This window comes from Bubalus bubalis, chromosome 8 (genome assembly GCF_019923935.1).
Source record: "Bubalus bubalis isolate 160015118507 breed Murrah chromosome 8, NDDB_SH_1, whole genome shotgun sequence".
In the NCBI taxonomy this organism is placed as follows: domain Eukaryota; kingdom Metazoa; phylum Chordata; class Mammalia; order Artiodactyla; family Bovidae; genus Bubalus; species Bubalus bubalis.
In genome coordinates, this window is record NC_059164.1 from 113,609,296 (window position 1) to 113,625,470 (window position 16,175).

Here is a 16,175-nt window from a genome sequence, read left to right on the forward strand (position 1 = left end):
CAGGAAGGCCTAGCATGCTGCAGTCCATGGGGTCGCAAAGAATCGGACATGACTAAGTGACTGAACTGAACCCCAACATGACCTGGCTTCCCTGGTAGCTCAGTGGTAAAGAAAGTGAAAGTGAAGTCACTCAGTTGTGTCCAACTCTTTGCGACCCCATGGACTGTAGCCTACCACGCTCCTCTGTCCATGGGATTTTCCAGGCAAGAGTACTGGAGTGGGTTGCCATTTCCTTCTCCAGGAGATCTTCCTGACCCAGGGATCTAACCCGGGTCTCCCGCACTGTAGGCAGACACTTTACCGTTTGAGCCACCAGGGAAGTCCTGGTAAAGAATCCACCTGCCAATACAAGAGACACAGGTTCAATCCCTGGGTTGGGAAGATCCCCTGGAGAAGGGAATGTCAACCCACTCCAGTGTTCTTGTCTGGAGAATCCCATGGACAGAGGAGCCCTACAGTCCATGGGGTCTCAAAGAGTCGGACAGAGTTGCTGAACAACAGCAACCCCCAGTGTGATGGAGCTGAACGGGGTTAGAGGAGGCCACCAGGGTGGGACCACTGTCCTCATGAGAAAGACTTAGACTGGTCTTTCTCCCCAGGCAACTGCCCGCAAGCCGGGAAGAGAGGCCTCACCAGCCAAGAGGACTTGAAGCCAGGAGAAACGAAGCCCGCAGGTCTGTGGGCTTTTGTCACGCAGCCCTAGTGGACCGAGGCAGGAAGCTCCAGGGGAAGGTGCTCCACCAAAACAGAGGGAATAAATCAAGAGCGCAGAAAAGCCTGCGTTCAGGTTATCAGGAGAGGGTGGAGCCACTGATGGCGTGAAGCAGTGAGGGTCTCGGGTGATGGTGACGACCGAGGAGGAGGCGTAGAAGCAGCAGGGCTGGGGCTGCAAGCCTGCGGGCCCAGCCTGACTGCACAGGAAATCCTACTGAGAGGTCAGCTGGTGGGAAAAGCCTTAGATGATCAAAGAAAATTAAAAACGGAAGGATTCCGAGCTCCAGGAATAATACTGAACTGAACAAATAGGAAATGTCACCGCGGTACAACATGACACAGTCAGATGCATGAAAACACCCCCTGAGAAATGGTTAATGGGGGCGGGGGGCCGGTGGGAGGGGAGGAAGGAAGCCATGCGAGGAACAAAGCACCCAGCTGCCAAGTTAGGAAGAAGAGTGCCTTAAAATGAATGACTCGAGCTAAGATGGCAGTGACTGCCAGGCCTCACAGCTGAACTGCTGTTTCTCGGAATACAACAAGGGGGCGAGGAGGAACACAGACTGCTGTTCGTATGCAAGCCTTTTTGCACCACCTCTAAACGACGTGACAGGTGAAGCCCACTGCCTGTACTTCCTGTTAACAGCCTGCCAGATGTTGTGTGAGCTCTCCCATCGGGTCGGCCTCACACCGTGGCTCTGACCACTTAAGTCTTTTCTGGAATACCAATACGCTTTAATTCTCATTGTTCTGGACATCAGGGACTTACTAATTAGTCCCAGGGATCATTCAGCTTATTGAGCAATCCTTCTGGATATTGGTTGTAATTTTCTCTCTCTCTCTCTTGGCCTCAAGTCATCTGTTAAGTAGATGATGCCGCCAATAAAATCAATATTCAAGTCACTGCTCCAAATGCTGATGGGCTTAGAGGGAAAGAACCTTAAGGCATCCAGCAATTTCTTAGCTAGGTTACCCCAGAAAGCAGAGCCTGGCCCACCCATGGCTTATCTGAGAAGACGACCCCAGGAGTAGGAGTGACACAGGCCTGCAGGGAAGAGGGGAATGGGTGGTCGAGCTGGCCTGACAGGGCTCGATTCCCCTGGGGTCTTCTGGGGACTGTCCTCCCGGAGGGGGACAGGCAGGGGCGCTTACCCACCTGCTCGTCCCCTGCTGGTTCCCGAGGCAGGGTGCTGTCCACCGAGCCTGCAGAAGGCAGGGTTGGCTGGAGTGACAGGTGGCCTGGTGCCTGAGAGGAATCCAAAACCACCAGGAGCCTCGCTCCAGGGAGACCGAGATTTCACTGATGTTCTTTTACGGTCCATCAGTTCAGTTGAGTCGCTCAGTCGTGTCCGACTCTTTGCGACCCCATGGACTGCAGCACGCCAGGCCTCCCTGTCCACCACCAACTCCCAGAGCTTGCTCAAACTCGTGTCCATTGAGTCGGTGATGCCATCCAACCCTCTCATCCTCTGTCCATAATGAGCCATTAATTCGCTGAGCTGCCTAAATACGCTTCTGTATCTTATCCACCAGGACGCTGCACCAGGCTCTGTCAGCCCCCAGACTGGCCTTTCCTTCATGGTATTACCACAGCTACTAACGATCCAAAGAGGAAATCGGGTTCCTTGCCCTGACTTTCTGGGCTCAGGCTACGACAGGTTTCTAGAGACTACTACTTTTATTAACGCTTCATTCAAACACCTTACCTGGGATGGACACCGCGTGCCCCATTGTTTTTCCAGGAATCCTGTTTTTCCTTTTGCTTCTGGCCTCAGGCATCAGGCCTCAGACCTGCTCACCTGGTCTCCACAGTTCCTCCAACACCACTGCACAAATTGGGGCCAGGAAGCAAACGGACACCCTCCTGCAGTCTCCACACCTACCCTGGACTTAGCTTCTTCTAATCACCATTTATTGCACTTGTTCCATTTTGAAGATTATTGTCCTTGACGATGAAAAAGCACAAAATGAGCTGAAACATCTCTCTTCCTCTTCATTAGCCCCTGTAGCATGAATTTTGGGAACAGGTTGAACCCTTATCTTTCTTGTCTCTAAAGTAGGCAAGTGGGGCTTTCCTGGTGTTGCTGTTGTTCAATCCTTAAGTCGTGTCCAACTCTTTGTGACCCCAGGGACTGCAGGACACCAGGCTTCCCTGTTCTTCACCATCTCCCGGAATTTGTTCAAACTCATGTCCATTGAGTCAGAGATGCCATCCAACCATCTCACCCTCTGTCGTTCCCTTCTCTTCCTGCCCTCAATCTTTCCCAGCATTAGGGTCTTTTCCAATGAGTCACCTCTTCACATCAGGTGGCCAGAGTACTGGAGCTTCAGCATTAGTTCTTCCAATGAATACTCAGGGTTGATTTCCTTTAGGATGGACTGGTTTGATCTCTTTGCTCCCCAAGGGACTCTCAAGAGTCTTCTCCCGCACCACAGTTCGAAAGCATCAATTCTTTGGTGCTCAGCCTTTGTGGTCCAACTCTCACATCCGTACATGACTACTGGAAAAACCATAGCTTTGACTAGATGGACCTTTGTTGGCAAAGTGATATCTCTCTTTTTTAATACACTGTCTAGGTTTGTCATAGCTTTTCTTCCAAGGAGCAGGCGTCTTTTAATTTTGTGGCTACAGTCACTGTCTGAAGTGATTCAGAGCCCCCGAAAATAAAATCTGTTAATGTTTCCACTTTTTCCTCATCTATTTGCCATGAAATGATGGAATTCGATGCCATGATCTTTGTTTTTTAAGTGTTGAGTTTTAAGCCAGGCTTTTCACTCTCCTCTTTCACCATCATCAAGAAGGACAGTTTAGAGGTCAGCTTTTACCCTGTCAGTTACCCAGGTAACTTACATCCAATTAATACCAATATATGTTAGCTTCCTATTCAACGACTGCTGTGGTTTCTGTGTCCTGACTGGACCCCAACGGATCAGAAATGTACCCGGGAGGGTTTTGGGGACCAAGGGTTTGGGACTGGGCTCATGTCTTGGAGCCTGAACACAGTGCTGAGGTCTGGGTCAGTGGTGCCCAGACCCCGTGGCCCCGGGCAGGGAGCACTGAGAAGGAACCAGGGCTCCCCATGACCGTGGCACCCCTGCCCCAGCCTGCAGTTGCCAGAGGAGAGCCGGGGCCAGGGATGCAGTCGCTGCAGCGAAAGGAACGTGGATTCTGGGGTGGGCAGAGCCCTGCCAGGCTGGGGCTCACACAGGGCACAGAGTGTCACCACCCCAGGGCCACCGCCTCCTCGCGTCTCGGACATGAAAGCCTAGGCGCTGACTTGGCTCAACCCCAGAACCCAGCACAGCGACGGGGCTGGTGTCAGAACTGCCTGTCTTGGCTTGGAGGCCCAGGGACAAGTTTTCCTGGGCGGATGCCCTGCACACGCGGGGTCACTCATTCCCCAGACAACCGCAGCCACCCCCTGCCGCCCTGAGACCTGAGTCAGGCTCCAGCCTGCCCCAGCGAGGGCCTCACATGTGGGGACAGGGACTGGGCTTCGCCACTCCGTATCTGCAGAAACCTGGAAATTGAGTGTGGGAACTGCTTCTAGATAACATGGATTTGGTGGAGTTACCGGCAGTATGGACGTGACATCTAGGGCAGCCGCTGGGAAGGCTCAAAAGCTTTCCGAGTTGATGGCCTTGAATGTAGGCCATTGCGGAACGCCGAGATGCCAGAACTCTGGTGCTCTGAGGAGGAAGAGTGAACCCACGGGCTTATGGAGATTTCGGCACGTGCGCCTGTGCACCTAGCCCCCAGCCCCCTTCCCCAGCAGACCCTCCTCGGGTCTGCGCATGGGGACCCTCCACCCTGAGCAGCTGCGTGCTGGCGGTGCTCCACAGGGGACGTACCCGTGTGGACCTTGCTGATGCGCATGGGGTGAGGGTCCTCCGGGGGAGGACAGGGCTGCACTGAGCTGCCAAGGACGAGGCAGCAGGCGCCCGGCTGGGGTGAGAGTGTCTGATCCACAGGCCCTTGGCAATGGCTGACCAGTTACAGCACCCCTGGGAATGAGGCGGATGCCCGGCCTCTGAAATGTTCCCTGATCCACACAGCCAGAAAAACTCTCGGCCCAGGAGCTAAAACCCCGCCTTAGTCATCAACATGCATTCCCATCCTCCTACCATTCCCAGACCCGAGTCCCAAACTTGGTCAGGGTCCCCTGGGGACAGTGCCCCACCCAGGACTGCTGCTTCTCCAGGACGGCTGAGCACAGAACTTTCAGGGTCAGCGGGCACTGGCCTTGAACAGACGCGACTTCTGAGCACCCCCAACGCCACTGTGGCTGCAGTCAAGTGGGGCGAATGGTCTGCCAGGGGACAGACGGAGTCTCAGCCAAGGTCAAGCCCCGGAGCTCAGGGGTCTGCATGCCGCATTGGCTACCCCCAAGTTCTCGGATGGAGCACTGGGGTCCCTACTCTCGCTCTAGGACACACAGAGCATGGGATGCTATGGTCAGGCAGGATGCCCCTCGAAACCACAGGCTGGCAAGCCAGGGGCAGCAGGGTGTCCTTGGGGAAGCTCAGAGATGGAGGTGCTGACCGTCACACTCCGGGGGGAACCTGCCCATGCAGCTGGATTCCTGTGACTTCAGACCGAGCATCTTGGACCCTGCAGCTCCACCTGCATGCGTGTTTTCTCTGGACCAATGTACTCGGCCCCCGAGGCGCAGGCCGCCTCGGCGGGCACAGCCCACTCCCATGCTCTCTGACTCCACCGTCCACAGAGATGCTGACCGGGCCCCCAGGCCTCGTGTCGCACACGGTGACATCGATGACACCGGGCTGGCTGGTCTGGTGGGCAGGGAGGAGCAACGCTCTACAGATGTCTCAGAGTGATGTCTGCAAACCAGAGGGATCAGGGTCGGGGGGCGGGCAGCAGCCTGGAGCGTCAGACCCCCCCACCCCATGAGACTCTGCCTGCCTCCTGCTCCCCTCCACCCTCTTGGGCCTTCGGAAGAACACGCCCCTATCTGAGTGCTGCTCTGACCCGTGCACTGAGTGACCAGCGACAGCGGTCTTCAGTGGGCCCAGAGCAGGGCACGGCTCTGCAGCAAGGTGGGCCCCTCGTCCACCCGGGCCTGTGACCCCCAGAGGCAGATCTGGGGCCGCTGGATGAATGGCTCACCAGGCACCAACAGGCAAGTCACTGGTTTGGGGGCGGGAAAAAGATTTAAAAAAAAACCCACACCTTCTTCTGCAGGTCATTATTTTCCTTTTGAGAAATGGCTCCTGGCTTCCTAGAGGGCCTGGTAGGGGAAGAATAACTCAGTGGAAGGCCAAGGAACTGTGCAAGCCCAGAGCCCACCCCGATAGGGTGGCATCGGGCCTGTCTAGCCCGAGTGCTGGCTCATCTGCACCTCCAGCCATGGAACCATCTAAGGCAGGCTCCTGCCCTCCGGGGAGTAGGGGGAGTCGGGCAGCGCCCCCACCTTAGTCACACCACCGTCAGGGGCTCGTGACGACCACTGACTTCGAGGGAGAACCAGTCAGCCCAAGGAGCAGGACTCTGGGACGTGCACTTGGCTTCCAGGGCACCAGGAGACAGGCGCTGTGTGTCCGCGGACATGAGACATACGGACACGACGCACGGGGGCGTCACAGCCCAACCTGCGGGAGGCCCGTGGCCTCACAGAGGCCGAGGGCACAGGCGCCAGGGGCCCTTCTCAGGCTTATCTAGTTGCCTGTTTTTTGTGAACCCTGTTTTCAGTTCACGTGTGGACGGCTGACCCTAGCTCCCCAGACCAGCAGTGTCTTTGATACGCTCAGAATGACTTGAGCGGAATACATTTCTTTTTTTTTAACTGAAACACATTCTGAACAAACTTCTACCCGTCTCGACGGCTCCGTGCTGCCCTACCACGGGCACACCGGGCGCTGTCCCAGCTGCCACCTCGAGAGGAGGATGACCGTCGTGTGGTCCTGGGGACGGACACACTGCAGCCTGCCAGCCTGCTTCCCTCACCCTTGGGACGTGTCCACGGTCACCCTACAGGCCGCGTCTAGACGACGGTCTGCTTAGCCTTTCAGACACATAATTAGCTTCACTGTCACCAGTGCCCAAGTGTCACCCCCATTTCCATGGTAACCTGTTTTAGCTCCTTGGAAGCACGGAGCCCACAGGATTCGTGACTTCCATGGGATGAGGCTCAGGCAGCTTCTATTAATCAGGGGGGTGACAGTCACTGGATTAGTGACCTCCGAAGATCCATAAAGCATCACATTTTTCACATATCACTCGCTCTGGCTAAATGCTACATTCAGAAAAGAGTCCATTTCACGACGAGGGAAAAGCTGAGTAAGAATGAAACCCGGGGTAACTTGCTTTCCTGTTGCTGGAAAACCTCCAGTCAGGCCTTTGGCAGATGTCTGAGGGTAAGAGGGGTGATCTATTTATTTGGGGAATTCAGAATTTCCAGGTACTTCACTACTGCAGTCTGTAGTTTTAGGGGTACAGAAGGTTTCCTGAAGTTACTGTCTGCTTCCCTAAGATCCTGCCTCTGGATACCCCTCTGTCCTCCGTGAGTCAAGGAATCAAGAGCTGGAGAAGGGGCCTCGAAGGGTGCCTGGGCCCAGGTGAATTCGCCAAAGTCACAGGGTATCAGGCCAATTTACACAAAAATCAGAAACAATTGGAAAATAAAATTAAGGACAAAGCGATTTTCACGTTCCTGAGAATTCTGGGCACTGAGGACGAATGCAGGCAGAGTGGTCCCCTAGAGCCCAGGCATCCTGGGGGAAGAGCCACAGCAGGGTGTCCCGGGGGGCTCACAGGCCAGAGGGCTGGGCAGGGCTCCCAGGACCCCTCTGGACGAGGAGCCGAGGATATGGGGTGAACGCACTCGCCCACTGGAGTCCCACCGAGGGAAGGAGCGGTGGTCTTCACCTGGAGGCCCTCGGTCCCTGCCCCCTCTCCCCCAGTCCCTCGGGGGCTCCCCAGGGGGATGACGCCCTCATAAAGTGCCAATGGCCTGTGAATACCTGCCTTGGCGGCTACTTTTGGTGAACCCAAGCGAACATAATCCTCTTGGTAAAGATTTATGCATAAATTTACATGCACACAGGTATGCATAGTATGCACACGTATCTTATTACACTGGATGTAATTTGAGTATATTGAATGTATTATTTTGAACTTTTCACATACGACTGTAAGTCATATTGGTATAAAACGAGTTGCAGTAAGCACAATTTTAATACCATAATAACCAGGTTCAAATTTTCTACTGAAAAAAGAGATCGACAGTTTTCTCTTAAGAGATTATCCACCTGAGTAATTTTTTTCTTTATAACTGAAGTTTCTTCAGCTTTATTCTGGTAAATAACTAACACAGGGCATCAGGATGTGCTGAGGAGGGACCGGGATGGACACACATCAGGGAGACCTGAGTTCAGATTCCACCTCATGACTCCCCAGGTCTGTGGACCAAGTTCTCAAATTCTAGAATGTGAGTAAACTCTAGATAATGAGTTTCCTTATCTGTTAAACAGTGCATTCCTTAGAAGACTGCCGTGATGACTGAGAATTCAGATGGTAAACCTCAGCACAGGCCCTGATGTACAGAAAGGACTGGGTCCAAATTGCCTGACAGGACAGCCACCGGAATAACACAGCCCGAGCTCAGGGAAGCGGGGCCCACTCACTTGTAACGTGGTATCGAAAACGACAAGCTTGGAGCTGGTTGGAACGATGTCGTAACACTTGTGTGACCTCATGAATCGCATGTAAACGCCACTCTCTGAGTCTTCTGCTGAAAAGGAAAAAACAAGGCTAGTATCAGTGATAAGTAAAAAAGAACTTCCTCTATCAGATTAAGAGTATGCATGAAAACCTATTGCTAATGCACTTAATGGAAAATAAGAAATGTTTTTCCCTGTAAGAGCGAGAAGCCATGCCACTCAACCCTGCTGTCCTTGTTGATGCAAGAAGGCAAGGGAAGAAATGAAGCCTCTGGGCTGAAAAGGAAAAAGCAAAACTGTATTTGGTGGACTATATGATTTTCTACATAGAAAATACCAAAGAATTACAAAAAGCTCACAGATCTAAAAAAAAAAAAATGTTTAGCAGGTCGCAGATGGCAAAGTAAAAAAACAAAACAAAATAAAAAAACACATGCTAGTATTTCTACATACTAGCAAGGAACAACTGGAAATTTGAAAATGTTAAAGGCATCATTTATATAAAAATGAAATGGCAATAAGGATCTACTTAAGGAGACCTGAAAACAGTAACTGCATGAATAAGTCTGTATAACGTCATCTCTATTATTTCAATTTCTGTAGAAGTTAATGGACAACTGGCAAAAGGAATGACAAGGTGCTGGATTCCAAAGCTGTGGCTGTGGCTGGCTGGTGGCCCAGTGCCCTGCCTGCAAGGACCTCACTCCTATCTCCTGGTCCACTCGCAGGACACACCTCCACACCAACCTCTACATTTGGGGAAGATTTAGATTACCTGGATAATATCCAGGGAGAAAAATAAACTGCTTTATTATTGTTGTTTGGTAGCTAAGTCATGTCTGACTCTTTGTGACCCCACGGACTGCAGCACACCAGGCTTCACTGTCCTTCACTCTCTCCCAGAGCTTGCTCAAATTCATGTCCATTGAGTCAATAATGCCATCCAACCATCTCGTCCTCTGTTGTCCCCTTCTCCTCCTGTCTTTAATCTTTGCCAGCATCAGGGTCTTTTCCAATGAGTCAGTTCTTCGCCATCGGGTGGCCAAAATATTGGAGCTTCAGCTTCAGCGTCAGTCCTTCCAATGAATATTCAGGACTGATTTCCTTTAGGATGGACTGGTTGGATCTCCTTGTAGTCCAAGGGACTCTCAAGTGTTTTCTCCAACACCACAGTTCAAAAGCATAAATTCTTCGGTGCTCAGCCTTCTTTATGGTCCAACTCGCACATCTGTACATGACTACTGGAAAAAATATATCTTTGACTAGATGGAGCTTTGTTGGCACAGTGATGTTTCTGCTTTTTAATACGCTGTCTGGGTCTGTCATAGCTTTTCTTCCAAGAAGCAAGCATCTTTTAATTTCATGGCTGCAGTCACCATCCATAGTGATTTTGGAGCCCAAGAGAATAAAATCTGTCAATGTTTCCATTTTCCCCCCATTTATTTGCCATGAAATGTTGGGACTGGATGCCATGATCTTAGTTTTTTGAATGTTGAGTGTTAAGCTAGCTTTTTCACTCTCCTCTTTCACCTTCATCAAGATGCTCTTCAGTTCCTCTTTGATTTGTACCTTAAGGTGGTGTCATCTGCCTATCTGAGGCTGTTGATATTTCTCCCAGCAATCTTGACTTCAGCTTGTAGTTCATTCAGCCCAACATCTCACTTTATTATACATACTAATTAGTAAGATGGGGCTTCCCTCATGGCTCAACGGTAAAGAACCCCCCTGCCAATGCAGGAGACATGGGTTTGATCCCTGGGTCGGGAAGATCCCCTGGAGAAGGAAATGGCACCCCTCTTCAGTATCCTCACCTGGGAAATTCCATGGACAGAGGAGCCTGGTGGGCTACAGTCCATGGGGTCACATGACTAAGTGATTACCGACAACAGAATTAGCAAGATGAGAGTTAAAAGTGTAAAATGGCACAACAGGAACCAACTTCCTTGACTATGTCAAGAAGCCCGTTATTCTATTTCCGACTGTGATGAACAGAGTCCATGCTGGTTGGTTTGCCAATTTCACGATAAAGCTATTTAACGAACTACTCCCAAACCTCTCGTTTCCAATTGTGACCTCTCTTTGGGGCACTGTAATTCGGAATTCAAACTCCCATCTTTCCCATCACCTCCGGCACAGCCCCCTTCTCCTACATCTCCCCTCCTGCTCGTCTGGCTGGCATTCAGGCTTCCGGGCTTGGCTTCTCCGTGACCCTGCTTGCCTGTTTCCTGTTCTGTCCAGGCACACAGCTGTCTGCCAAGCTCCCTGCAGTCCTTAATCTCACGTTCTGGCAGTCGTTCCTCCTGCCGTAATGGAAATGTCCTGCTCTCCACTTCCTTGCCCCATTTCAAGTGCCATCTCCTCCACAAGGGCACTGACTGCCTGAGTGCTTGTTTCTGTGCTGCGATCCCAGGTATTACAGGAAGTGACCTCATGCAATTTACGTGACAAGCTCGAAGGGTGTGCCTGGATTTGCTCTACGTGTGAGCTGACTCAGCAACTGGGGTGGAGTCAGAAAGTTAGGAAGTGATGGGAGTGAGGTTTCAATCCGTGTTGAGGGGCTGCTGTCTGCTTGGCCATCCCGCTGTGCAGACACCTGGGGTGTCCTCCCAGCACGTGAGCTGACGGGGGCAGCGAGGTCTCCGGGATGTGCGTCCCCAGATGGGTGAGGTGCTGGACCACACGAGGCCACGGGCGGAAGCAACCCCGAGTCAGGAAGGGCAGGCTGTGCTCACTCTGCACCTTCCATGGCTCCTCACTGGGTGAACCGGGTGTGTTCCACACGGCTCCGATAGTCTTACTCTTCCTGGATGCTAATTTCTTTGAATGGTCAGAATCTTACCCATTTACTACGTTAATTAAGTCCATCAATACCTATTTATTGCGGATGGTCTTAGTGTGGGTTCTCCCACAGCTGACCTGTGAGACCAGGGGAAGTCAGATGAAAGGAAAGAGTCAGAAAGAAAAACACCAATACAGGATATTAACACATACATACTGAATTGAGAAAAATGGTAACGATGACCCTATATGTGAGACAGCAAAAGAGACACAGATGTAAAGAACAGACTTCTGGACTCAGTGGGAGAAGGCAAGGGTGGGATGATCTGAGAGAATAGCACTGAAACATGTACACTGTCACATGTGAATCAGATCTCCAGTCCAGGTTCGATGCACGAGACAGGGAGATCAGGGCTGGTGCGCTGGGATGACCCTGAGGGATGGGATGGGGAAGCAGGTGGGAGGGGCGGTTCGGGATGGGGGCACATGTATTCCCATGGCTGATTCAAGTTAGTGTATGGCAGAAACCACTACAATATTATAAAGTAATTAGCCTCCAATTAAAACAAGTAAATTAATTTAAAAAAAAAAGAGAGAGAGCTCTAGTGACCTTCCTGGTGGTCCAGTGGCTAAGACTCCACGCTCCCCACAAAGGGGGCCCGGGTTCAATTCCCGATCAGGAAACTAGATCCCACCCGCTGCAACTAAGAGTTCTCAGGCAGCAACAGAGGCAGAAGATCCTGCACGCTACAGTGAAGTCCTGGTGCAGCCAAATCAATAAATAATTAGTATTTTTAAAAAATAAAATAATTAAAAAAAAAAGAGGGCGCTCTAGTCGGCAGGTCACAGCTCCATGCAGTCGCAGCTCCTGGGGACCCAGGAGAGGCTGTGCATGCCTCCTCATCAGGACCACCCTGCCCACTTTGGTTAGGGGTCACTCTTGGGTATCGCTCTTGCCTCGAACCCACAAGTCCAGCTGCCAAAGAATACCCTCAGGTAGAGGTGTTCAGATAAGAGAACTTGGATGCATGGGAGTTACCCATGGCACCAGCGCCCAAAACTGTAAGTTTTGTGTGCTAAACATATTTTGGGGTACCATTTTAATTCGTCTGATTTTAAAAAATATTTAAATAAACATTTTATTTTGAATAGCTTTAGATTTATGGTAAAGCTGTGAAGACACAGCAGCTCCTTGTATTCTCCACATTGGGTTTCCCCTACAGGGATCATCTGAGGTTCGTCTAGTCAAAGCTACGGTTTTTCCAGTAGTCATGTATGGATGTGAGAGTTGGACGATAAAGAAAGCTGAGCGCTTAAGAATTGATGCTTTTGAACTGTGGTGTTGGAGAAGACTCTTGAGAGTCCCTTGGACTGCAAGGAGATCCAACCAGCCCATCCTAAAGGAGATCAGTCCTGAATATTCATTGGAAGGACTGATGCTGAAGTTCTAGTACTTTAGCCACCTGATGCAAAGAGCCGACTCACTGGAAAAGACCCTGATGCTGGGAAAGATTGAGGGCAGGAGGAGAAGCGGGTGACAGAGGATGAGATGGTTGGATGGCATCACCGACTCAATGGAATAAGTTTGAGCAAGCTCCGGGAGGTGGTGAAAGACAAGGGAGCCTGGCATGTTGTAGTCCACGGGGCTGCAAAGAGTCAGACAGGACTGAGTGACTGAACAACAGCAATTTTCTGAGATAACATACCCCTAAAGGATGCGCTGGCGTGTTTGTCACGACTGATGAATCACAGTGACGACTCACGCATGATTAAAAACTCACGCTTTAATCTCAGTGTGGATACATGGTATCTCTCTCATTCTCTGAGTCACAATGCAACACCTTGTTAGGACTGGTGCTTGGAGTGGCTTGGTCCCTCCTGAGGATGGGGCTGCTCGGGGCACGGCCCACATTCCTGGAGCCCACCGGAGCTGTGACTCCCTGTCAGCCTCCCCAGGGTGTCCCTGCTCACCCATGCCAGCTGCAGCCCCCATGCCAGCAGGATGTGGGGAGCTGGGCCCTCAGGGTCTGGCCGTGAGAGGGGCTCCCTCAACTCCCTGGTGGTGGGCGGTGTGCCTTCAATCACTAACGTCTCACATCAGTGGGGTGCGTTTGTCTCAATTATTCATCTGCCTTAATTGTCACCCCTCTGGGACGGCACCTCACAGGCAGCCTTGTCTCCTTAGTCTCCCCAGACCCTGACCTGCCGGCCCTGGTAATTCTGCGGGCCTCTGGGAAGGTACTTAGGATGAGGTTCTCCAACTGGAATTCGTCTGATGTTTTTATCATGCTTAGCCTGCACTTCTGGGTTTTGAGGCAGGTCTGTAACATTTTTTTGGTAATGTAAAAACCTTGATCAAACAAAGCAACATGTTAAATATGTAAAACAGATGATAGAGAATTGAATTTTGGTTTGTTATAAAGGCTGTGCTAATGCTATGCTAAGTCACTTCAGTCGTGTCCGACCCTGTGTGACCCCATAGACGGCAGCCCACCAGGCTCCCCATCCCTGGGATTCTCCAGGCAAGAACATTGGAGTGCGTTGCCATTTCCTTCTCCAATGCATGAAAGTGAAAAGTCATAGTGAAGTTGCTCAGTTGTGTCCGACTCTTAGCGACCCCATGGACTCCAGCCTACCAGGCTCCTCCGTCCATGGGATTTTCCAGGCAAGAGTACTAGAGTGGGGTGCCATTGCCTTCTCCAGTTATAAAGGCTAGATTACTAATTATGTAATAATATTGCTCACAAAAGTGTTAGCCTTTAAAGTTAGGAGAATAAAGAGTTAGCCTTTGAAGTTAGAAGACTATGAAATGTCACTGCTTCTCCACCTTTGGTAAAACTTTCTGAATAGGGCACCGTTTATTTTATTTTCATTATGATGAAGTCTCCAATTGTACCTGAAGGAAGAAATGCACTGAAACAGGAAATAAAGAGTCAACTGGAGTTAAACCAAAAAGGAAAAAAAAAAAAACAACTAAACCAAAACCCCCCAAACCATTCAACCACAAGAGGCTGTTTGGAATACGTTAGTTACTAAAATTCCTGAGAAGGCCAGTTGAAGCTCTCATTACTCAACAGGTAACCGGGGTTAAGACGGCATCACAACGTCCCCGGGCAAAAGTGTAACTAAAGGGTATCTCGCTGGCACCCAAGTTGTGGTCTGTGAAAGCTGCCCGTCGTGGATGGATGGATGTTACATATTCCATCACACGCTAACCCAAGGCCATTGTCCAAGGGAGCGACTGAAGACTACTGCCGTCTAGGAAAAGTATATGTTGAACTGTTTACCTGTGAAGGTTAGCAGAACAATCTGGAAACTGCGACATCTAAGCTTACACGGGAACAATTCTACACACGAACCAGCGTGTCCCTCCCTGAAAGCAGATCTGATTACACAACACCCTTGATGCGTCCTCACTTCACAGCACAGCCATGCCACTCAGCTGCCACATACGTCCCCCAGGAATTGCACACCCGAGGATCCCATCCACTTCCCTTCAAAGGCAGTTTCTCAGCTCTGGGAGCTCGTCCTTGTGCCTGCCTCTGCCCGGTGCACTGCCTCAGGTAGGGGCCACTGCAGTGCTACCTGCCTTTCTGAATGCTGTTCATCTGGGATGACAGAACAAGACCTTTCTGGAAACATGGCTCTCTGCAGGTGTACTTAAGGTAAGCATCTTGAGATGAGGCCAAAAGCTATGACAAACCTAGACAACGTATTCAAAAGCAGATTATCACTTTGCCGACAAAGGTCCGTCTAGTCAAGGCTATGGTTTTTCCAGTGGTCATGTATGGATGTGAGAGGTGGACTATAAAGAAAGCTGAGCACTGAAGAATTGATGCTTTTGAACTGTGGTGTTGGAGAAGACTTTTGAGAGTCCCTTGGACTGCAAAGAGATCCAACCAGTCCATCCTAAAGGAAATCAGTCCTGAATGTTCATTGGAAGGACTGATGCTGAAGCTGAAGCTTCCTTTGGCCACCTGATGCAAAGAGCTGACTCACTGGAAAAGACCCTGTTGCTGGGAAAGATTGAAGGTGGGAGGAGAAGGGGACGACAGAGGATGAGATGGTTGGATGGCATCACTGACTCAAGGGATATGATTTTAAGCAAACTCTGGGAGATGGTGCAAGACAGGGAAGCCTGGTGTGCTGCAGCCCACAGGGTCGCAAAGAGTCGGACATGACTGAGTGACTGAACAACAACAATACCACCACCACTATGGATTAGTAGGTTGTACCCTAAATCCAACTACCCATGTCCTTACAGGAGAGAGGACACAGACACAGAGGAGAAGACCATGTTGGATGGAGGCAGAGATCAGAGTGACACTGCCAGGTGCCAAGGAGGGCGAGCAAAGACTAGAAGGCAGGAGGGAGGCCTGCGACGGAGCCTCCTGGAGCCCCCAGAAGGGGCTGGCCCTGCTGACTTCTGGTCTCAGATATCTGGCTTCCCGATTGCGGGAGAATGAAAGGCCCTTGTTCTCAGCCACTGGGTGTGCAGCACTTTGTCACAGCAGCCTTGGGAGCCTCCTCCGCCTTCTCATTCAGTTCACAGGCCCAGTGCACCTTCCTCAAAGGCCCTCAAGCCACAAGCACCCCCTCCACTGCCAATGCCCCCACTGGGGCTTTGCGAGTAATGCCCTGTGCAGTCGTGATGCATCTTGTACCAAAGTTAGACATCTGCAGCGGATGGCAGCTCCAGAGGCAGCAAGTTCCTCAAGTGTGTCAGGACCAGCTCACAACTGCTAACTGGTTTGGCACTGACAGACACATCGGGAAAGGCAGGGGTCACAGTTAGGATCCAACCCCCATCTTCAAGAGCCGAGGCTATAAGGATGCAAGCATTAGTCACTTCAGTCCTGTCTGACTCTTTGTGACCCCACAGACTGTAGCCCGCCAGGCTCCTCCGTCCATGGAATTTCCCAGGCAAGAATACTGGAGTGGGTTGCTGTTCCCTTCTCCAGGGGATCTTCCAACCCAGGGACTGAACCTGGGTCTCCTGCATT

The 16,175-nt window shown here is 51.2% G+C and overlaps 1 protein-coding gene across 7 annotated transcripts in view; it reads right to left on the reverse strand.

Moving 5' to 3' along the window:
• The window catches only part of PRKAG2 (protein kinase AMP-activated non-catalytic subunit gamma 2), a 309,902-nt gene that overhangs the window by 32,472 nt on the left and 261,255 nt on the right, over positions 1-16,175 (reverse strand). For 4 of the 7 annotated variants that reach the window (XM_044947101.2, XM_025291866.3, XM_025291864.3 and 1 more), the window contains one exon: positions 8,359-8,465. In XM_044947101.2, coding sequence (XP_044803036.1) covers positions 8,359-8,465 — 107 coding nt within the window. The remainder of the gene's footprint in view (positions 1-8,358; positions 8,466-16,175) is intronic. The other 3 variants (XM_025291867.3, XM_025291865.3, XM_025291869.3) reach the window with 1 other exon arrangement.